The sequence below is a fragment of the Cydia fagiglandana genome, chromosome 27, assembly GCF_963556715.1.
Source record: "Cydia fagiglandana chromosome 27, ilCydFagi1.1, whole genome shotgun sequence".
Taxonomy (NCBI): Eukaryota; Metazoa; Arthropoda; class Insecta; order Lepidoptera; family Tortricidae; genus Cydia; species Cydia fagiglandana.
Window position 1 is genome coordinate 686,596 of NC_085958.1, and position 24,858 is coordinate 711,453.

Consider the following 24,858-nt stretch of genomic DNA (forward strand, 5'->3'; position numbering starts at 1 on the left):
TTTGCTGTAGCGATGTCGATAAAGTCATATCGATAAACTATCGACATTTCTTGCAATTTTAATTTTACTTCAAAGGTTTAACTATACCTAAAATGAACAAAAACGCTTTTATTCTTTATTGTGGTAATCAGATCACAATTTTATAGTCACGCCCCAGGAGAGAACCAAGGGAAAGTCCAGATATTTAATTAAAATACATAAATACCTACTAAAATAGGTGGTCCGCAATAATTGAAATATTTTATTACATCATAATATATTCATTATCCATTAGCATTTCAATTATGCTTATGTTTAACGAAGATATTGAAGCTTCAATTAATCGCTATTTCGTTCCGCTGTGTAGCGTTTATCGATATATAACATGATTAAAATCGACTTTTCACATCCCTAAAATAGCACACATATACGTTTTTGCGCACACATGCACAAACTGGGTCGCCTAAAAAGGGGCCACTTGGATTTGAAGTCCATCTTGTCAACAGTATGGTTGTCCTTTTTTGACAAACGGCATTTTTAAAAGAGCAAGGAGAGAGAAATTATACTAGTTGCTGCGCCGTGAAAGAGAACAGACAGAGTAGGGGGCTTGGTCAACAACATAGACTTAATAATATATAAAGACGGAGCCTCAGCGAGCTGTCACTGTTGCCACTTTTGTTTAGTGTACGATTAACAATGTGGCCCACGTTGCTGTAGCCATGTCGATAAAGCCATATCGATAAACTATCGACATTTCTTGCAATTTTAATTTTACTTCAAAGGCTTAACGATACCTATAATGACCAAAAACGCTTTTATTCTTTATTGTGGTTATCAGATCACAATTTTATAGTCACGCCCCAGCAGGGAACCAAGGGAAAGTTCCGATATTTAATTAAAATACATAAATACCTCCTAAAATAGGTGTTCCGCAATAATTGAATTATATTATTATATTATAATATATTCATTATCTATTAGCATTTCAATTATGTTTATGTTTAACGAAGATATTGAAGCTTCAATTAATCGCTATTTCGTTCCGCTGTGTAGCGTTTATCGATATATAACATGATTAATATCGACTTTTCACATCCCTAAAAGAGCACACATATACGCTTTTACGCACACATACACAGCCTGGGCGCATCAAGAAAGGCAACACTTGATTTGAAGTCCACCTTGTCATCAGTATGGTTGTCCTTTTTTGACAAACGGCATTTTAAAAGAGCGAGGAGAGAGAAATGATACTAGTTGCTGCGTCGTGAAAGAGAACAGAAAAGGTTGGGCCCTTGGTCAACAACAATTGAGGCATTTTTGCAATCTTAACTACCTCTTGACAATCAAAACCCAATATTTAAAGATTTTAATAAATTATCGATATGACAGCCATCAACTCGAAATACTTTATACTTAAAATGTTCTATAGCAAACATTTAATACATCATGTTCACAAATCGCAACAATTTAAGCATCAACGTGACATTATTCGTTAGTCTGAGTTAAACTCAAAAAACGCCCCAACCAACCCGCATTCCACAAACGTCAAACTAGTCCATTCCACTATCCAGCAATTTTAGCAAACTTTTGCGCATTACGACATGCCTGTATTCCTTTAAAAATGCTCACCAAAGTGATCCAACGGGCCCTAAAATTCCGTTGCAAACGGAGCTACCCGACCAACATCTACGAGATTTCCCGCGGCTCTGCCTTCGCGATCCGTCGGCCTTACAGCGATGAAGTGAAGAAAGCAAAAGTGCAAAGTGTAGGGACGCCGGGCCCGACGATATTCGACAAGATTTTATCTCGCGAGATAAACGCGGATATAATTTACGAAGACGACTTGTGTATGGCGTTTAATGATATATCCCCTCAGGCGCCTGTGCATTTTCTAGTGATTCCTAAAAGGAGGATACCAAGGTTGCAAGATGCGGAAGAAACTGATAAAGAGGTAATGAGTTCAAGCTTGGGCGTCTTGCACTAACCCGAGATTAAACGGTTAAAACGTTAACCCACTGTCAAATTGTACTGGTAACCATGGTAACTCCAGGTTTAACCAGTTAACTCCGGGTTAGTGTCATGGCACAAGTAAGTAATTAAAGACCAACCAAGTGTGAGTTGGACTCGCCCACCGAAGGTTCCGTACTTTTTAGTATTTGTTATAGCAGCAACAGAAATACATCATCTGTGAAAATTTCAACTGTCTAGCTAGACGGACAGATGGAATGTCCAGTATTTACCCTTTGAGTAAGGAACCCTAAAAACAACAATTTATTTACAGAAAAAGGGAAAAATTACATGTATTACTGTAAAACATTGTTTCATCCTTTCCGTTTTAATACGTATGCAAATGTTACAAAGGCTATTAGCAAATGTATTGTTAGGATAACATAATGTCATTCATTATAATGACAATTAAAAACAGTATTTATGCCAGTGGTTCTTAACCTAGGGGTAATTACCCCCGTGGGGGTAAAAACTGGTATTTTACGGGGGTAATAAGCTAACCTAATATAACAATACAACAAACGTACACGTTTTATTTTTTATTACCATTGGGAGGAGGGGTAAAATCAGGTTCCCTAGTTAGTCATAGGGGTGACCGGACTGAAAAGGTTAAGAACCACTGATTTTATGCCCTTTAAGCCGAGTTCAAGAATATATTTTCATGGCAAATACACCATTTTTGGTTGCACTTCTAAGTAAGGTTTAGCGAAAAGCGAACGGCCAGAAACTGAAGAGGTATTCTCTTAAAAAGACTTGAAAGAACTGTTATAGCAGCCAGAATTCAATGTGAGAGGTTTATAATGATCATACATACATCGGGGTTTTCGGTGCGGGAATGTTTTACACTAGCCAAATAACAAGTAGAAACTGTAAAAACGATACTAATTTAACATTTCTAAGCACATTTGGACCTTACTACCAACGTCTAATTCATAGTTTGGTAATTATTTTACAATAAAAAAGTTATAAATACGAAATCATCCCCGCACCGAAAACCCCGATGAATGATAATGATTGTTGTTGCTTTTCAGTGAAGGAAACCGGACTAATCCTAATGATTTTGCTACTATGAAATTTAAATTAAAAACTAGCATGTGACTTCACAATCAAATTTTACCTACTGTTTATAGTTTTATACGGGTTTTAAAAATTGTGTCTAAAAATAACTGCTGTCTACTTTTCTCTATTAATCTTCAGGTGCATTATTTCATGCATGGTGTAAAATGATTTATATTAAATACAGTCAAATACCCTATTGCAGCCATACTCCTAGGGTTCCGCGACACCCCTGCAGGGGTTCCGCAAGAATTTAGAACACGATGCTTTAGTCGCCTCGAAAAATTTTATGTAGGGTTTGGTTCGATTTTACGTACAATGTAGGGTTCCATCAAGTATTTCGCTTTCCAAATGGGTTCCGTCAAAAAAAAGATTGAGAAACGCTGCCCTATTGTATGCCTTCATGTAGTCCGGAAATAGTAACGAGTTCGTAATTAGGGGTCATCCATTAATTACATCACACGTTTAGGGGGAGGGAGGGGGTCAAGAAAATGTGACATATTGTGACATGGGGGAGGGGGGAGACACAAACTTTGTGACGTCACTTTAACTTCAACAGTAACTGAAAATTTATTTATATTATTTTATTCACTGTACATTTAAATAACAAATTTTTAAAACGATAATCGTTTTTATTCGTTTAATTTTCTTTCCTAAGCAGTTTGGGTTATAAAATTAATAATATTTATATCGTCAAAAATATTTTGATAAAATATTAATAATACTGAGGTAATTACTTAATTCGATTTGGCGATTTCGTAGAAAAAAATGTGACGTCACACTAGGGGGGGAGGGGTTTGCCAAATGTGACCAAGTGTGACAAGGAGGGGGGGAGGGGTCAAAAAACCTAGAAATTCGTGTGACGTAATTAATGGATGACCCCTTACATCTGTTATCATTGTAGTTATTTCGATAAGCAATCGTAAATAAATGAAATCATACCACATGTGCATAAAGTACTGTTTACATTTTTAATTTCTCGTTACACTGAGATTGTATGGATTTAATTCTTTTGTTGGGTTTCAAAGTCAAGTCGCGACATACGCCGGTTATCACACGCCGCCCGCGACTGCGACATCGACGTGCGAATCGCATCCAGTATGATAACCGCCTAATATTATCGTTGCTCATACCACAGAAGGAATAATAGTACTACCGTACAGAAAGGACACTTCCTACAAACCCGAAGTTTGACAGCGATTCAGGGTCGAATCCCTTTCTAATATATGGCAGTATCCCTTTCGGCTATTTAGGGTTGTCAAAATTCAAGTTATTATCTTATCTGTGGTCGTGCACGCACATGGAAGTCAAGTGGTGCCAACCCTAATAATTGCTCGGAGCAATGCTGAGTCGAGCGGAGCCGAGTTTGACCGAAGTCAGGAGTGTCTCCCCACTACTTACTCATACTATTTTTCGTTAACCCGCTCACCCACTCCTTGCAACTGCGCCACCTAGCGGATGCCCTAAGGGTTTTGCCAACTAGTTAAACTTGGCTATAATGGCTATGTTAATAGCGAATAGTTTCCGCAATACCTAGCTAACAAAGAGTTGTAATTAAAAGATAAGATGCCCGAGGAATGTGATAACGGTGTTTGATTTGATAACGCGTCTTGAAGAAAGTACACGTTTACGTTGGAATAACTCAGGTTTTTAACCTTCAATATTCACCTTAATAATTCCATTTGAACTAGGTATTATCTTAATTATGTACCTGGGCTTTTTCACTTAAAAGTGTACCATTTACTTTTTATCGAAAATCAATATTATACTGCGTCTAAACTTAGATAGATTAAATGTGATCCGGGAGAGGTGGTGCTTCCTGCCGTCATACAGTTTTACAGTTTTTAGGGTTCCGTACCCAAAGGGTAAAACGGGACCCTATTACTAAGACTTCGCTGTCCGTCCGTCCGTCCGTCCGTCCGTCCGTCCGTCTGTCCGTCTGTCTGTCACCAGGCTGTATCTCACGAACCGTGATAGGCTAGACAGTTGAAATTTTCACAGATGATGTATTTCTGTTGCCGCTATAACAACAAATACTAAAAACAAAATAAAATAAAGATTTAAGTGGGGCTCCCATACAGCAAACGTGATTTTTGACCAAAGTTAAGCAACGTCGGGCGTGGTCAGTACTTGGATGGGTGACCGTTTTCTTTTTGCATTTTTTTCCGTGTTTATTTTTGCTTTATGGTACGGAACCCTTCGTGCGCGAGTCCGACTCGCACTTGCCCGGTTTTACTAGTACGGAGGAATCGTTTCCTACTCTCACGAACAACATGCTGTAATGTTAAAATGGTATTCAAAGGAAGTAAATAAATTGAAATTGAAAATCAACTTTTGGGTTATTTCTACTCAGAATTACGAGAACTATCGATTTAAAATGAAAAAAAAAACGTGTCCCAATAAAAATTACAGTTATGTAACGCAATTTCCCATACATTTTGTATGGTCCGTTACAAAACTGACACCCAAAAGTGGATGGTTTTTCCAAAAAAAGTAAATGGTACCATTTTTTCTGAAAACCCCCACCTAGCTATAGATGGTGACAGATATTTTTGACTGTCGAGATATACCGTATTAATTATTATCCCGATTCCATAACCCAGGGTGGGAGATATTTTCATACGTTACTACTGCCGGCCTAGCCAAGGTGACAATCGCTATCGCTACGCAACGAAACGCTTTGCGTCTCTCTGTCACTCTTCCATATTAGTGCGACAGGGACACTTGCATTTCGATCGCTACGGAGCGTAAGCGATTGGCATGTTGACTACGCGGCCTGATGCTGAATGTCTGTTTTATATTCATTATTCTCATCCACAGCTCCTCGGTCACCTGATGTCCGTGGCCCGCGCCCTGGCCACCGCGCGCGCGCCGCTCGGCTGGCGCCTCGTCGTCAACAACGGCCGAGAGGGCGCTCAGAGCGTCTACCATCTACACTTGCATATTCTGGGGGGACGCCAGATGGGCTGGCCGCCAGGCTAAGAGCAAGGGAACACTAGCATAGTAGTGACGCAGCTAACATTGTTAGGGTCGTCATGTGTAGTGAATATGGCTGTGTCATTACTATGCTGCTGGCTGGGGGGAAGCCGTCAACAACGGTAGGGAGGGAGCGCAGAGCGTCTACCATCTTCACCTGCATATTCTGGGGGGACGCCAGATGGGCTGGCCACCAGGCTAAGAGCAAGGGAACACTGAAGCATAGTAGTGACGCAGCTAACATTGTTAGGGTCGTCATGTGTAGTGAATATGGCTGTGTCATTACTATGCTGCTGGCTGGGGGGTAGCCGTCAACAACGGTAGGGAGGGAGCGCAGAGCGTCTACCATCTTCACCTGCATATTCTGGGGGGACGCCAGATGGGCTGGCCACCAGGCTAAGAGGAAGGGAAGGGAACACTATAGGGTAGTATACTCTGTATCTTTAGGTATTTAAATAAAAATAAACAATTTGTACATTTTCGGGTAGTTAAATCATTGGTTAACCAACCAAATACAAAACCTGGATCTGTGAACGACCTGACTTTAACCTACGTTATTTGATCGTGTAATGTTTCCATCTACCCTCAACTGGCTTAAGGAACCATTTGGGGGTAGATTTTGTTTACTTTTATTTAAATACCTTAAGATACAGACTATAGAGTAATGATGTAGCCACATAAGTCATGTTAGGGTCGCCATGTAAGGATAACAAGTGAAAAATTCGAAAAGGGCAAACTGATTTATTTTTTAAATGTATACTAATTACAGGGGTTTATTATTGTGGCTACATAATTAACATACTACCACTAGGCAGAAGAGTAATAATGTAGCCAAACAATATTGATTTAAATTAAAAAAAAACACACACACCATGCATTAATAAAAGGAAAGCCGAAGTTATGTTTGAATCGATCACAACTTCTACAAAACAGACAAACGAGGCGGCCTATAAAAGCTCTTACATGATTGGGAAAAAACCCCAAAAGCGGATTTGCAAATTAGCGTCCCTTATTTGCGTCCTCATTCATTCAATGTCACGGTCGCCATGTAAGGAAGCGAAGTACTAATTTATTTGCCTGAAATGTTACAATGTATGGGGTTTACTTGTGGCTACGTTGTTACTCTACTGCGCTAGAAAAGAAGGGGGGGGGGGTACCTCCCTTTAGGGGGATAGTCGGGAGGGTATCGAAACGCTTAACTTTTTGCAAGGAAAAGATATGTCGTTTCTAAATTATAAGGTGACGTTTAACTCCACACGTCGATTTTGGTAATAATTTAGCTTATCTTTATTTATATAAAGATATAGACTATACTTTATAATATCGTTACCAATATCCAAAAGCATATCAACAGAAATAAACCTTAGTTGTAACCGATGGGGAAAATTAACTTGGTATGACACAAATATAAGAAAAAGGGGTAAAAGTATACAAATTGAAAATTTCAAATTTACCCTTTAAAAGTAGTTTTTCCACTTTTAATTTCAAGTTTCTGCTAATTTTCTTATAAGTAATATAATTTTTGGAAGGCGTATGCTATTATTTTTTTAAACGAAGCTGACCAAAAGAAAAATGATTACCCAGTGTCATAAATTCGCCATTTTAGATAGTAGTTTAGTTTTATTTTGTGCAATAATTTGGCCAAATTAGTTAAGGGTTATGAATTATCTCAAATTGTTATCACATTAAGTTAAGATGTGTAGTTTTTCTGAAATAGATGCAACCTATTAAATTTTACTTTATTTTAGTAACAAGAAAAAGGAGGTAAATAAAGAAATCGCAGATATTTATTTAACTAAAGGTAAGCATTGTAGACAGGGTAAATATTTAGGGTTTTCTATATTAACTACCTACCCTATTTCGCAATGCGTCTAATTTTTGATAACTATAGGATTTTCCAGAAAACTCAAAAATGTTAAAATTCAACCAGTTTATATTTAATCTAGGTACAATCAGCTCAGAAGCAGAAGTTGCTAAGCGGCCGAGATGTTCAAAATTACCTTGACACGCTCTTATTTTGTTAACAATGAAATTATATCGCGGTAGACCCGTTTGTGTAATTAAATATGAATAAAGTCGCGTCAAGATCATTTTGAACGCCTCGCCCGCTTAGCAACTATTGGTGCTGACTGTACTACTATATGCGTGGTTGCAGCTATTTGAGACAAATATACAAGAAATGTATGGGATGCCACTGGTTGGTGGTATACTAAATATGAAATTACAACATAATATATTTTGTATTCATAGTAAAATACAACATATCTAAACTAACTAACTATTTTGGCTCAGCGATCCAAAGAGAATCTTGGCCTCCGAAACGAGAGCGTGCCACCTGTCCCGATCCTGCGCAACTTCCTGCCAGTTACTGACGCGAAGCTGAAAAAAAAATACAACATATATACAAATGAATACAAATACATTATTTTGTACTTTTCAGACCATAACTGGAGATACTTGTGATAGTTTGAGATTGGTTGCCGATTTTGAGAACCGGTATTTTATTTGGCACATTTTAGAATGTGAAAAATATTTTTACTATACCAAAATTACCTCATAGCCAATTGAATATCATAATTTGAATCTCGCAAATTTAAGTATAATTATTGTTTAAAAAAAAAACAATATATTTTTTTTATCATATCTTAAAATTTTAAATATTTAGGTCTCACATGTATTATTACGAAAACACACAAATGTAGCCATTTTAAATCTAGTCACAATTATTCTCTAGTCCGTTTTTGTACAATACCATTCTATCGATCTTCTATCGAATAAAAATCGAGAATAGACGATCGATCGAACACTTAGTATACTTCTCAAACTGTGGTATCTCAATACTTATTTCGTAGTGTTATTTCTAAGTATTATGAAAGGGTGTCTGGTTTATAAATATTCCCAATTTAGATTTTAGATGTTGCATTTTACATATTATGTAAAGTCGTCATCAGATATATCCGAGCGGTCAAGGCACTCACAAATATCTGTACACGCCTCTATTGTCAAGGCGTTAGAGCGCGTGTTCAGATATTGTGAACACCTTGGCCGCTCCGATATATCTGATTGCGACTGTACTTAGTTTATAAAATTTTACATGGTAAAACTTTTAGCCGAAGCCTTACAAGTGAATTAGAGACCACAAAAAGCATAAGAATAAATGCCAAATACGATTTTTCAGACAAAATAAAAACTATAATTAAATTGCCCTATTTAACAATCAATCCGTAAACACGCTCAATAATATCTAATCATAAGATATTAGTGAATAATGTAAATTATACCTACCGCATTTGCGTAAATTGTATTGCATCATATTTTAAATATGTGCTGATTTAATATATCGGAATCAGTATTGATCATCACGCATATTTAGGGGTCATCCATTAATTACATCACACGTTTAGGAGGGGGGGGGGGGGAGGGGGTCAAGAAAATGTGACATGTTGTGACAAGGGGGAGAGGGGGGTCACAAACTTTGTGACGTCACTTTAACTTCATCAGTAACCAAAATTTTATTTTAATCATTTTAATTACTTTACAGTTCAAAAACAAGTTTTTGGAACGATAATCGTTTTTATTTAGTTTAATTTTTTTTCATAATCAGTTTTGGGTTATAAATTTACTAATATTATGACAATAAAATAATAATACTTAATTCGATTTTCCGATTTCGCTGAAAAAATGTGACGTCACACCAGGGGGGAGGGGTTTGCCAAATGTGACCAAGTGTGACAATGGGGGGGGAGGGGTCAAAAAACCTTGAAATTCGTGTGACGTAATTAATGGATGACCCCTTAATTGTAATTAAACTTTTCTATGTTGGCTAAAAGTTACCTTAAAATTTAAACTGCTCTGTATCTTCAGGTATTTAAATAAAAGTAAACAAACAATTTGAACATTTTCGGGTAGTTATAACATTTATTGGTCAACCAACCAAATAAAAAAGTATAATTGCCTGTAAAGTCAGTTTACGGACGATAATTTTGCGTGATAACGTCATAAGAAAACATAAATGGAAAATTGCATACTTTGGCCTTAACGTTACCATGGAGATCTGTCCACAACGTGACACTTTTTCACACTTTTTGCGTGCTACCGCCGGTGTTCATCGATTTATAAGACGTTATTACGTCTTACAGGGACAGGCAACGAAATACCGAGATAAGGAAGAAAACTAAAGTCATTGACGCTCTAACCCACTGCAAAAAGCTCAAATGGAGATGGGCCGGACATGTTGCACGCCACGACAAAGAAAGGTGGACTAAAAGAATCCCTTTAGAAAGATGGGCGGACGAACTTACAAAGTTTACAAACGACGACTGGACAAAAATAGCCCAAGATAGGAAAAAGTGGAGAGAAATGGAGGAGGCCTATACTCGTCGAGAGGTCTTTAATAATAATAAAAGTTAATAAGTAAATAATAATAATCACATTTTATATCAACATTAATTGTATAATTGTAAAATGTATAATTTAAATTTAATTGTATTGTGTATATTATAATGTATTATTAAAGAAATAAAAGGCTTAAATAAATAAAATAAATAAAAAATTACGTCAAAAACTGCCCGAATCTGTCACTGAAGTACCACTTTAACCTACATTATTTGATCATGTAATGTTTTCATCTACCCTCAACTGGCTTAAGGAGCCATTCGAAGGTAGATTATGTTTACCTACTTTTATTTATATACCTAAAGATAGAGTATAGTGCCGTATCATTATATTCATGTTATTAATTATTTAATTACTGTTATATTCCTTTGTTTATCTTTGGCCGTATTTTAGTATTAAAGTAGCAATGCGCCAGTGACCCCATTGCTAAAAGCAATGGGTCGTCACGAGCGCAGGGGCACGATTCCACTTGCATATTACCAAATTCGTAACATGGCTTAAACCGAAACTAAGTTTCGGCCAATTTTCAAATAATTATCTGCTTCTCATGCTGTTTATTATTCATGTCACTAAATTGGTTATATGGCAACACTAGTTGAATAGCGCCACAGCGGTCCTGTATGCACTTTAGCAAGTTGTTAAACTGTAATACGAAGTTCAATATATGTTTTTATTATACTATAGTTACTTAGTTATTTCATTATTTACACCATACCCACCTAAAATCGAAGATTAGAATTTTTACATTATCTTTCCACACACCCTATCCGTGAGACTATTGCAATGCAATTGCTATTGCAATAGTCTCACGCTATTGCTATTGCAACCCATCTAAAACAACGCATAAGGTTAATTACGATACATGTGCGAAAACAGGAAAAAAACGTGTGGCGATAAATAAAAAAAAACTTCGCCGGGCCATGTCGGGGTCATGAAATGATAGACAATTTTGAGTTATACTATTATATTTATTTCAAAAGTCATAGGTGCAGCAAAAATACATGAATATAAAAAAAGTTGTGATTCCTTATTTTTGTAATGCCTGTAGATTGGTAATTAATTGATTTCTGATTTTTTGTATTTACCTACATTAAGGTCATAGATAAGTTTTTTTGCTTCGGGCAAGACGAAACAGTAGGTATCAGGATTCCCTACAAGTATCTCTTGCCTCAACATTTTTATTGACCATTTTATTGCCTTAAAAGATATAGTGCATAATTATTTTCCATCGTATTTTCACGGAAACTTACGAACGTGTCTATTTCTCGGAACGAAAAGTAGAGGTGGTGCTGAGGTTGACTGAAGTGAAGTATAAAATGACAAATACAAACGGTTTCGAGGAAAACGATGCAAAACAGCTATGCATTATTAGGTAGGTAACATCTGAAATATTAAATTAATTTAGGCTTTATGTTTTTCGGGTAATGATCGATTGTTTAAATCAGCAACTGGTTGCAAAAAGGAGTTAATTGATTTATAAGCAAATTTGATTCAACTCAAATGTTTACGAGTGATGTTTCCTTTTAAATATGCATGATTTGTGGTACCAAATGGAAGAGTAGGACCTATAGCTAACTCCGCATGCCATTTGAGATGACAGAGTGTGGTAACGTCATCTCCAAATGGGGACCGATTGTTGAATTTCGAGCGTTCGATTTCGTCATTCGAAAATCGGTACAAAACAGCGTAATGCGTACATACTAGCGATAGAAATTGGGAATAGAGTGGTATTGACCACTCGTTTTGGTACTGGAGATATTATTGAACGAAATATACGAAATCGATTCGTCGAAATTAAAAAATCGGCCCCCAGTGCAATGTTAGCTAGCTCTTACATGAACTCTATGTTAATTATTAAATTTTATTATAATCCCTTATATACAGCCCCTGTATTTAAATCCTAGCATCCACATGGGGGATATGGCAGGATGGTCACTTTAGGCTCAGCGCATCCGCAGGGGGGTAGGTAAGTTGGTGGGGGCAGCAAAGGGGGGGCGCAGCCACACGGGGGCAGGGGGAGGGGTAGGGGGGGCGGTAAGGCTAAAGGTGCCGGTGCTGGTAATATTAGAGGAGCTGGGGGGGCGCAGGGGGGTAAAGACAGCTTGATTGGCGGTAAAGGAGGGAGGGCAGGGGCGGGTAAGACTATTGGGGCTGGAGCGCAAGGGGGTAACGGAGCAGGGGCGGGCAGGAATATAGGGGCAGGAGCGGGTGGGAGGGGTGCAGGGGCTGGCAAGTATATAGGGGCAGGAGCGGGTGGGAGGGGTGCAGGGGCTGGCAAGTATATAGGGGCAGGAGCGGGTGCAGGGGCTGGCAAGTATATAGGGGCAGGAGCGCATGGTGGCAATGGCGCGGGGGCTGGCAGGAATATAGGTGCCGGCGCGGGTAGAGGTAAAGGCGCCGGGGGGGCTGAATATATTAGCGGCGCTGGAGGAGGCAAGCACGGTGGCGGTAGACACAACGGCGGCGGGGGAGGTAGATATAGGGGTAGTGGCGGCGGCGGTGGTAGGCATAGGGGTGGGGGCGCGCAGGGCGGCAGAGGCGCTTCAAGTAAGAGCAGGGAGAGCGGGGCGGGGTCGCATTTGCAACACGCTGCCGCGAGCTGGAAATAAAGTAATAAATTAAGACCTTCCAAAAAGGACCTTGAATTTTCGATTTCATCGATACGCGATTGCTTACAGTTAGATTGCTTTAATTTCTCCAGTCAGCGTCAATATTCGTAGTACTAGATATTGATACCCGAGTAAGATTCCAAAATCCCATATTGGGATACCCTCCTCTAATTGAGGGGGGACTTAAATCTTCTCGAGGCAGAGGTGTAGGGTTGGAGCCGGTGTAGCTTTATTTAACGTTCATAAGCGCATTGTAGCCTACTTGACCAATAAATTATCTAAATCTTTAAATTGAACCACGAGCGTAGCGAGAGAAAAAAGTGTTTAGGTTTGAATATGACTTACCTGCAGCAACGCGGAAATAACACACACAGCCACAGCAGCCTTCATGTCGACTTGTATGTCTGTCTGTCCGGAACTCTGGCCTATAAACCTACCCTTATCGTCGTTGCGACATAAGTACAGACAGAAGTTATATGTAAAAGAGCACGTGTCAGTTTAGATTAACCTATTTCCTAATAGCACAGGTGTCTATTTTAGATTGTTGTTACATCAATTGCACTCGTCTTAGGCAAAATACTCAAAACTTTCATTTTCATATATAGGTACAAGTAACAATTTGTGGTACTATAGCAGTCGATAGAACGTTTCCTAAATACCACTTAAGGTCCTATAAAAGACCTAAGAAGGTTGTATAAAGCCAAAATGGCGCATCTTATGTGCCATTCAGTGATATAGTAGACCTGTAGCAGTGTCAGTCGTGACGTTTTAGGTCTATAAAAGTGATGTAATGCATGACTCTTGTTCTAATTTGTTGTCAGAAACGCCATTATAGTGTTAATTTATACTATAGTAGCATTTGAGATTCCATTATAGTGCTTGTTTTATACTATAGTAGTATTTGAAATTCTATTATAGTGCTTTTTTATACTATTGTAGAATTTATAGTTCCTTTACTACGCAATTTGCTATCAAGTTTTCCATCAACTGTTGTGAGTGGTTTTGTTGTGTGTTTACTTCACAAAAACGGTACTAAGTAAAATGGTGACAAGTAAAGACTTTATATTAATATGCGTCATTTAGATGTCGAATAATTCGGTCCTTAGCGCAAAAAGTATATGGGACGGCAGTTTTACCGTTAGAATAGTATTAGGTTAATGAGGAATTTTAAATGCCCCCTCGCTTTATTTATGATTTTAATAAAATAATTTAATAAAATATTATGATATTCACCATAGTTACTACTATACAGCCAAGAAGTAAATCCGACGCTTTTATAGGCTAACTATAGAACTTACGACGAAATATTCACCGCCATCATGATTAAAATTAGGGTTCCAAAAGAATTTTGCTGTGACCCAGTTACACCAACAAACTCTTTAGAAAAGGACGTAGGATTTTTTTAAACTAAGATGTAGTTATTACTGTTGTTTTCTTTTTCAGTGTTATTGGTAAAAAAATGTGCTAATAATGGATGGCGATAAATATCTAAACCGTCACGATTATATGCTTGTATTAAATCATTGACGATAAATCTGAACTACAATCACTATATTACTGGGGTCTTTTTTTATCAATTCATTAATATAAAAATATTTTGTATGGAACCACATTATGTGGCTTACGCTACGTCTTACGTAGGCGAACAACGCGCGAACGCGGCGCGGCGCGGCGCGGCGAAATCAATCCTTTGATGCCCATAGAAGTGTCCTACGTAAGCGATCTCGTTGCGAACGCGGTGCGGCGCGATTTGCACGCGAATGTCAGGCGGCGCGGCGCGGCGCGGCGCGGCGGCGGCCGCTTTCGCCGCGCCGCGCCGCGCCGCGTTCGCGCGTTGTTCGCCTACGTAAGACGTAGCGTTAGGCCTGAACTTATATACCTAAGCAAGATATAAGTAGCCATTACAGATCAAATTTATCATTTACAAGTAGTCGGTTTCTACCTTTATGTATCTAACTCGGTTTATAAAAGATATAAAAACTCAGCTATAACGCTGTTGTCTTTTAAAAGAAAAACCACTATACAACAGTTTTGTGATATAAAAGAGTCATTGTGACGTTTACAGCGATGAGATATAATAGGGATTTAAAAACTACGAAAGCGCTTTTTAATGCTATAAAAATATGTCCCAAAAACGCTACTACAGAGCAAAACAGTTATATAATAGTGTTCATATGACTACTAAAGTATTATGTACTATAGCAGTGATCTCTAAAGCCACTATATCCTGAAATCGTTGTATAGATGGGTTTTTGTCACTGTTAAAACACAAAACTATAGCAGCTAGCAGGGAATCTTAATAGCGCAAACTACTAAAGTATTATGAACTATAGCAGTGATCTCTAAAGCCACTATATCCTAAAATCGTTGTATAGTTGGGTTTTTGGCACTGTTAAAACACAAAACTATAGCGGCTTGCAGGGAACCTTAATAGCGCAAACTACTAAAGTATTATGTACTATAGCAGTGATCTCTAAAGTCACTATATCCTAAAATCGTTGTATAGTTGGATTTTCGTCACTGTTAAAACACAAAACTATAGCGGCTTCCAGGGAACCTTAATAGCGCAAACTACTAAAGTATTATGTACTATAGCAGTGATCTCTAAAGCTACTATATCCTAAAATCGTTGTATAGTTGGGTTTTTGTGACTGTTAAAACACAAAACTATAGCGGCTTGCAGGGAACCTTAATAGCGCAAACTACAAAGTATTATGTACTATAGCAGTGATCTCTAAAGCCACTATATCCTAAAATCGTTGTATAGTTGGATTTTTGTCACTGTTAAAACACAGAACTATAGCGGCTTGCAGGGAACTTTAATAGAGCAAACTACTAAAGTATTATGTACTATAGCAGTGATCTCTAAAGCCACTATATCCTAAAATCGTTGTATAGTTGGGTTTTTGTCACTGTTAAAACACAAAACTATAGTGGCTTGCAGAGGACCCTTAATAGTGCAAATTTGTTGCATAAAAGTGATTCCAAAGACTATTATACAGAAATATTGCTCTATAGTGGTTATATTTGAACCTGTCATAGTACACGCCTATAACGGCTCTATAAAATGATGATGTAAACCTTTACATCAATTGTTTATAGAATATATGAGCTGTATAAGCCTATAGAGCAAAAAGGTGTTGCCAAACGCTTTTATACAACAGGTGGTCACCTCTGGAACCTTAATACGACGTCTATACAAGCTTTTAGCGATAAAAACTAAAATTATAGGACTAAAATGTTACTTGGATACCTACCCTAGAACCTAAAGGATGAATCACGTTAGACCGGGCCGTGGCAATCATCACATGATCACCTGTCATGTCATAAAAAAGTAAGCCCCGGAAGCTCCGGCCCGGACACGGCCCGGTCTAACGTGAGTCATCCTTTAGGTAGGTACCTATTCTTCGCACGTGTATCGTACAACGTTTTACAGTACCTATGGGCCTTAAAATTTTCGAACTAGTTCCGTTACGTATAATGAGCTTAATTATTACAGGGTGTCGTAATGGAGCACCAGATGTACCTACGTTCATTTTAACTTTCCTGGCTAGCTAGGCTCGGCTAGGCTCTTTCCTGGGGGCCTAGCCAAGATGTGACAATCGTTTGCAGGAAACGAAATGAAATGCTATTGTTTCTCTCAATCTAGCTGCAACAAAACTATTGAAACGGATCATATCGCCATAACAACCACACCCCATGTCATGTCATGTTAATGGGGTTTGCTGAAACCCCATAACATTATTTTATTTATAATTTAAGCTATATTATAGCTTTATGCATTAATATATACCTATAAACAAACTCGTAACGCAGTAAAAGCGTCCATAGGCTATGGTCTCCGCTTGTTTGCCACAGACGTGCTATAAAAAAACCGGGCAAGTGCGAGTCGGACTCGCGCACGAAGGGTTCCGTACCATAATGCAAAAAAAAAAACGGTCACCCATCCAAGTACTGACCCCGCCCGACGTTGCTTAACAGAACTTCGGTCAAAAATCACGTTTGTTGTATGGGAGCCCCACTTAAATCTTTATTTTATTCTGTTTTTAGTATTTGTTGTTATAGCGGCAACAGAATACATCATCTGTGAAAATTTCAACTGTCTAGCTATCACGGTTCGTGAGATACAGCCTGGTGACAGACAGACGTACAGACGGACGAACGGACGGACAGCGAAGTCTTAGTAATAGGGTCCCGTTTTACCCTTTGGGTACGGAACCCTAACAACGCTATCTCGAGCAAAATGTTGCAACTCGTACGTGACTAAAATATCATATTGATATCGGCGCAGACGCATCGGCGCCAACTAGGTCAGGCTATCTAGGTAAGTAGGTCTTGTACGCTAGTCCGAAATTACTATTAATTACCTAAATTTAATAAATTAAAAGACACACTATGCTAGAAACTCCATTTAATAACGAAAATGCCTTACTACAGAAATACATCATCTGTGAAAAATCTGGGAAACTGTCTAGCTATACGGTTCATGAGATACAGCCTGCATAGTGACAGACAGACGGACAGAGTGGAGTCTTAGGAATAGGGTCCCGTTTTTACCCTTTGGGTACGTAGGGTTTTAAATATTGTCAGTCAATTATCCTATTCCACCCCTTTTCACTCTCTTTAGGGATGATTCCCGATATAAAACTAAAACTAATCCTATCTCCTTCCTTCCCCGTAACTCAAACTATCTTTATGCCAACTTTCTACTAAATTGATTCAGCGCTTTAAGAGTGAAGAGGTATCACACAGACAGACAGACACACTTTCGCATTTATTTAGTATGGATTGGGTGTATTATTATGTGTAAGATGCGTGTTGTCAAAACCATTATTTCATAAGGCCAAAAAAAGTTAGAACAAAATTTTGGCAGTTCCGAACATAGACTAGGAATCCTCTAGACCGAGTTTAGAGCAATTATTTCATGAAACCGATGCTGCCAAAAATACGGGGGTGCGCGGGACGAGGTGAGCGAATTCCCGTGCCGTGATTGGTCCATTCAAAGACACGGACGTCACACTACACTTTCGACTCGAAAATGGAGTAAAATTACCGTATGCGTGGCAGAGGGGGTAGAGCTACTATGCTCAGTCTGGAGGTGGTGGAGGAGTCTGTGGTTCCGAACAACTCTTGGATGGTTGGCAGTCCTCAACTGTGCGATTCTCCAGAAACTTCCTGCCTCGCACATCCAAACTGTGGAATGAACTGTCGCCTGCGGTATTTCCGGACCGATACGACCTTAAAACCTTCAAGAAAAGAGCGTACTCCCATCTTAAATGCCTGCAACGCGCTTGCTACCCTTCTGGTGTTGCGGGTGTCCATGGGCGGCGGTAATCGCTTACCATCGCGTGATCCGTCTGCTCGTTTTTGCCTCCTATATCATAAAATAGCTCCTGGATATCTCAAAAGTAAATTCGTCTTCGATACTCCTCGTCCAGGATGTGAGCTGCGTACCTCCCGCGTTCTCAAACTGACCATACCTTCTCACCGTACTGGTTTTATGACTAATTCTTTCGCCGTCCAGGCTAGTCGTCTCTGGAATTCACTCCCTCTAAATATTAGACAAGCTCCAAGTAAGTTTTCTTTTAAGCGGTTGTTGCGTAAGCATTTGCTAAAACAAGAGTTCGAATAATATCCATCATTATTATATTTATAGTATGTATTGTATAAATATGTAGTAGTTCATATATATTTTATTTATTTATGTAGTTTATATGTATAGTTTGCTTTTTTTTTATTCACTGAATAAGTATATTTCTCTCTCTGCACCAATTGTAGATGTCTGTTTGGCCCTATGGTTGACTGGTAGAGAATGCCATTTGGCATTAAGTCCGCCATTTGTACATTTTTGTATATACTTTGTGCAATAAAGTTTAAATAAATAAATAAATAAAATAAGTTTTTGGAAAAAAAATCATGTTTGGTATAAGCTTTTATCGCTGACTGTACTTTTCTTACGACAGACAACTAATACTCATCCAGCCAATTCTAAAAACCCCTAACACAATTAGGTTGCGTTGTTTTATCACAGAGTTCCTATGGCCACCTCCTGTCTCCATCATCAGATCAGCTCGATCGTACCATAATCATTGTCATCCGATTTATACATGCATGCAAAATCAGACAGACAGACAACGGTCAGGTGAAAGTAAATAAAAGCTTGTAAAAAACAACTTAGAGGCCGATACCGTCCGCCGGATTGTTTTTTTTTATTTTTTATTAGAGATAAATCACAATTACATAATATTTTGACATCTAATTCGTAAACAGCATTATGCATATAACGATTGCAAAAAAATTACAAGCTGAGCGCATCTGTTATCACACCGGCCGGCCGAGCAAGATAAGAACCGGTCGGCGCATAGGTACTAGGTACAGGCTGCTCCATTTATGCTAAATGGAATAAGATAATAATGCGTTTTAGTTAAAATTATTTAATTGTTTAAGCATTTCTTTTTTAAGAATATTTCCAATATTATTTGGTGTTATCTTATCTTTCCATTCTTTAGGTAACTTATTTATTAAATCTGGTATGATATAATCTGATGTTCTTCTGCCATAAAAATTATTAAATTGGGGCTTTCGAAGCATTTGATTTGTTACTTGCCTCGTATTTATTGGATGAGAGATTAAATGCTGGATATCATTTCTAAAGTATTGCTCTTTTAACATATGGTATTTAAATTTTGTGTGAACGGGTAGGACCTTACATGAAGTGAACAGGTCACTATCACACACACGATTCTCTTTAATTTTATAGGGTACTACCTATTAACTTTAGCAGCCTAACCTGCAGCTTATATATATTTTTTTTTCATATCTCATGCTCTGAAAGTGGGTCGTTGTTGTTCTAAAAGGTGCGCAGAAAGTGATACGTTTATGCTCTAGTGCAGAAAAGTGGTGTACTCCTCTGCGTCCCCGTCCCACGAACAACTGGGTGGAAACAAAATGGAAAAATAGTGTCTTTATTTCCTCGCCTGGAACAATTGGTAATTGTTTAATTTTATTAAGCCCACGTTGATCCTTTTTTTATAAAAAATGATATAAGTGAATTGTTAAAAACAAATTATTCTTGATTTATTTCGTTGAATTCTATTTACTCGATTTCATAAGGCGGAAACCAAAAGGAATACACCAAAAATATTTTTTTAAACCTTACACTTGCGTAAATGGGCAAAGGCAGAATCTTATACAGCCACAGTTAAACGTTTGTACGATATTAAATTGATTTTTAAAGATATTTAGCACTATATTCATGAAAATAAAATAAAATACAAGAAAAAAATTACTTATATTATTAATTAAATTGTTATTTAATATTTAAATACTTTTATTATGTTATTACGTGGTGCGGCGCACCAAGGTCGCGGTGCGGTCCGGTAGTCTGTTGCGGCTTTTAGAACGAAAAAGTATAAAATTAAAAAGTAAGAGGCAATTCCGCTGATTTTCATACTATAATGAACAAATCATTTAAAATGACTGCAGTTTGTTAAAAAAATGTGTGTTTTCGTAAATAATTTCGCAATCTAAATGATTTTCGCTAGGGGTTATTAATCACACCTGTAAAGTCTCCGATTGCAAGTAAGTACTAAGGAAAATAAATCATGGCCGTAGATCTATTAGGTACTTCCATTACTGATTTTGCGAAATGGCCTTGTCTTGTTTGGTTTCCTCGCATTCGATATGAAAAGTAGAGTGTTTAACTCGGGTGAAAGGCACCATTTCTGTCTCGGACTATTGGCGCTCTCACTGCGTTCGAGCGCCAAACAACCTCGACAGAAATGGGTGCCTTTCCACCCTTGGTTAACAATCTACTATTGTTAATCAGTGGGCCCCTTTAGGTACTTACCTAGTCATTCGCCGTTCAAAGTGCAGTTACAGTGAATAAATGCAAACACTAAGTCATCAATATTTAGAATAAATTTCTTTTTATGAATAACATAAGGCGTTAAAATATGAGGGAAGAAAACGCAACGTTTTTGGTCGCCGTATAAAGTGGAGTCAAGACGGGGACGTTGTCAGTCTCCAATTTTAGATTTATATTTAGTGATATTTGAGCGCTCTAAATAAAAAAGTGCGAGTCGGACTCGCGCACGAAGGGTTCCGTACCATAATGCAAAAAAAAACAAAAAAAAAGCAAAAAAAAAGGTCACCCATCCAAGTACTGACCACTCCCGACGTTGCTTAACTTTGGTCAAAAATCACGTTTGTTGTATGGGAGCCCCATTTAAATCTTTATTTTATTCTGTTTTTACTATTTGTTGTTATAGCGGCAACAGAAATACATCATCTGTGAAAATTTCAACTGTCTAGCTATCACGGTTCGTGAGATACAGCCTGGTGACAGACGGACGGACGGACGGACGGACAGCGAAGTCTTAGTAATAGGGTCCCGTTTTACCCTTTGGGTACGGAACCCTAAAAAACTACTTACTAGATCTCGTTCAAACCAATTTTCGGTGAAAGTTTGTATGGTATGTCATCATGTATTTTTTTTAGTTTTATCATTCTCTTATTTTAGAAGTTACAGGGGGGGACACATTTTACCACTTTGGAAGTGTCTCTCGCTCAAACTGTTCAGTTTAGAAAAAAATGATAGTAGAAACCTCAATATCATTTTTGAAGACCTATCCATAGATAACCCACACTTATGGGTTCGGTGAAATAAAAAAAAATTGAGTTTCAGTTCTATGTATGGGGAACCCCCAAAATTTATTGTCTTTTTTCTATTTTTGTGAGAAAATGTTAATGCGGTTCACAGAATACATCTACTTACCAAGTTTCAACACTATAGTTCTTATAGTTTCGGAAAAAAGTGGCTGTGACATACGGACGGACGGACAGACAGATATGACGAATCCATAAGGGTTCCGTTTTTTGCCATTTGGCTACGGAACCCTAAAAATACCCCCAAACGAAAATAGGTACCTAATACTAGCATCACAAATTGGTATTCTTGCGTCCGAACCTACTCCATTTTATCGGTAATATCGGTCATAATCGGCGGTCGAAATCGACTTTTGCGTCCACACCATTTGATTTGATCGGACAATTTAATCAGATTGGCGAAAAATTGTCCCCCTCTGGATTGGGCTAAACACTTAACAAGCATCTGTTAAATAGATAGAGACAAACTGTTTGTTACATGTTATTAATATGTTATTAACAGTGAACTGGGTCAAGATTAAAGTCAGCGAAGCTTGCATCCTTTTGACATGATTATTACGTATAATTAACATACAAATAAATAAATACTTCGCGACAATCGTACACGAAACAACATAGAGGCCAATTCGAACGTACACTTAGACATCTAAATGATATCTATTTAAAATGAAGTTATTTAGTTATCAGTCGCGCATGGCGCGAATGATAGCAAAATTACATAACTTAGGTACCTATATAATTTAATATTAAAATGTGAGTTTGAAGGTTTTCTTGTTCAAGTATGTGTGTAGTACATGTAGTACGTACCGGTGAGGTGCATTATGTACCTATGTGAAAAATATTTTCCATAACGTCAATATTCGAGGAAAATGGAAAATACGTTTGTATGGAGAAGCGATAGCCTTTAATTCCTCTTAAATCCCGCCATACATCGACTACTCGCTCCGTATATCTCTAGCGCCACTTGTTAAGCCCACTTGCACCCTTCCACTAACCCGGGGTTAACCGGTTAAACCTAAAGTTACCATGGTTACCAGTACAATTTGACAATGGGTTGACGGTTAAACCGCTTAACCCCGGGATAGTGGGATGGTGCAAGTGGGCCTCAAGCGGTTAGACGTGGGTTAAACCGTTAACCCCGTGTCAAATAGTGGCGTAGCTAGGCGTGGCGAAGTGGGCCGTCACGGCCTCGCGCCCTAAGGGGGCCTCGCGCGAGGCCCTTTCGGGAACAGTGAAAGAGTATATTAGGGCCTCGCAGATGTGATTTCGCCCACAGCTAGATTAGTTCACACTACGCCACTGGGAAAGTGGGAAACTGTGACGTTATCTATGAAAAGGGACCTTATTGTCGATGGCCCTTAAGCCATTATTAACGATGCTCCGATATAAATACAATGCCGCGCGACGCTGTGCGGCGTAAGCGCCATCGACAATAAGGTCCCTTTTCATAGATAATGCCTCAATTGTACTGGGAACCATGCTAATCCAGGTTTAACCGGTTAACCCCAGGTTAATGGTGCAAGTGACCCCTAGTTGCTATTTGCTCAGCACTGACGCCGACAGTGGGCAAGCAACCGGTGTTTTGTTACAATTAGCGGCTATCAACATACGTTTAGAGTTACGTTACGATCACGGTAACGCCTAGACGCCGTGACGACTGGCCGCTATTACGTGTGGCTATTGCTTTCAAAACTTCGTTTATAATCTTTTTAATGAATCATGTCAATTATAACCCGGCAACCTTCAAATCAAGAGTGAACAGGCACCTTCTGGGCGAGCTCGCTCCATCGTAGACCACGTCTACGCCTCGGCTAGTCTGTGGCCATGAGTAAGCCCATTCATAATAAAAAAAAAAATCTGTAGAATAAGGAAGTTCTCAAAAGGAAATAACGGAACCTTTATAGGATCACCCGTGCGTCTGGCTGTCCAAACTACCTCGGCAGAAATGAGTGCTTTTCATCCCTTGGTCAACAATCTACTATTTTTACAAGCTTTTATGTAGTTTCACCTGACCGTTATTTCTATATGTCTGTGTGTAATCAATTTGAGCTGAAATTGCATGCATGTATAAATCGGATGACAATGCAATATTATGATACTTACCATCGAGCTGATCTGATGATGGAGACAGGAGGTGGCCATTGGAACTCTGTGATGAAACAACGTAACCTAATTGTGGTAGGGGTTTTTAGAATTGTCTCGACGAGTGTTAGTTGTCTGTTGTAAGAAAAGTACAGTCAGCGATAAAAGCTTGTAACAAAAATGAAATTTTTGCCAAAAACTTATTTAATTAGACTATTAGTGTTTCCCACTGCTGTGCATAGGCCTCCCCTTTTTCCCGCCACTTGGTTCTGTCTAATTGGTCTAATATGGTCTAATGCACACTCCCACTCTACACAGAATTAAGGGATTCATTAAACATTAAAAAAAATCTTACGTTTCTCGTATTTTCTTTGCGCTTGCACTCGATTGCTATCACACGCAATAAGTCAATGAACAATAACACTCATTATATGACCCATCATTAGTTTGCCCACTAACGCAGCAGTATAGCGGACAGACAGACAGACGGACAATCGAGTAGTGACAGTAGTGTTTTGTGACCCGGAAGAACGTTTCTTGCAAGTCAGGCAATTGTTATAATTTTTGTTATTTTTTGTGTTTAAAGTAAAGAAACGTTTCTTGTAATAGTTCTCGTTTTGCCCTGTGGATCATTTCTTGAAAGTAAGTGATTTACGTTTTAAAAATAAGCAAAATAAAAGAAGAAAGTAGGGGATTTACCGCTACTGCTATCCAGCTCTACCCTCCATACAAAAGCCTAAAATCTTTCGCGTGAAAAAATCTTTCTTCTACTTAAATTTTTACGATTCCGTACCCGAAGGATTAAAACGGCCCTATTAATTAGACTCCTTTCTGTTTCTAAGACTTAAGCCTCCTCCTCCTCCTAAGCTAGAGTCTGTCTGTCTGTCACCAGGCTGTATCTCATGAAACGCGATAACAGCATAAATTAAATTATTTAAGTGGAGCTTCCATAGTTGTATGGGAGTTCCACTTAAATACGTACACACGTACGTTAAATACGTACGTACGTATACCTACACGTTTGTTGAAACGTGTTTTTGCAGTTTTTTGCGTAATGTTAGGGAACGCTTCATGCGCGAGTCCGACT

At 38.4% G+C, this 24,858-nt stretch overlaps 2 protein-coding genes across 2 annotated transcripts in view; both read left to right on the forward strand.

Annotated features, from left to right (window-relative positions):
• Positions 1-1,509: 1,509 nt before the first annotated feature.
• Positions 1,510-11,091, forward strand: LOC134677833 (adenosine 5'-monophosphoramidase HINT1-like). The gene is made up of 2 exons (XM_063536260.1): positions 1,510-1,930; positions 5,863-11,091. Exons 1-2 carry the CDS (start codon positions 1,601-1,603, stop codon positions 6,022-6,024), a joined length of 492 nt encoding a protein of 163 aa, XP_063392330.1. The 5' UTR covers positions 1,510-1,600; the 3' UTR covers positions 6,025-11,091.
• Positions 11,092-24,244: 13,153 nt separating this feature from the next.
• LOC134678036 (putative fatty acyl-CoA reductase CG5065) overlaps positions 24,245-24,858 on the forward strand; it is a 32,316-nt gene continuing 31,702 nt past the window's right edge. Inside the window, exon 1 of the mRNA XM_063536471.1 lies at positions 24,245-24,413. The gene's annotated coding sequence lies outside the window, so the exon portion shown is untranslated. The remainder of the gene's footprint in view (positions 24,414-24,858) is intronic.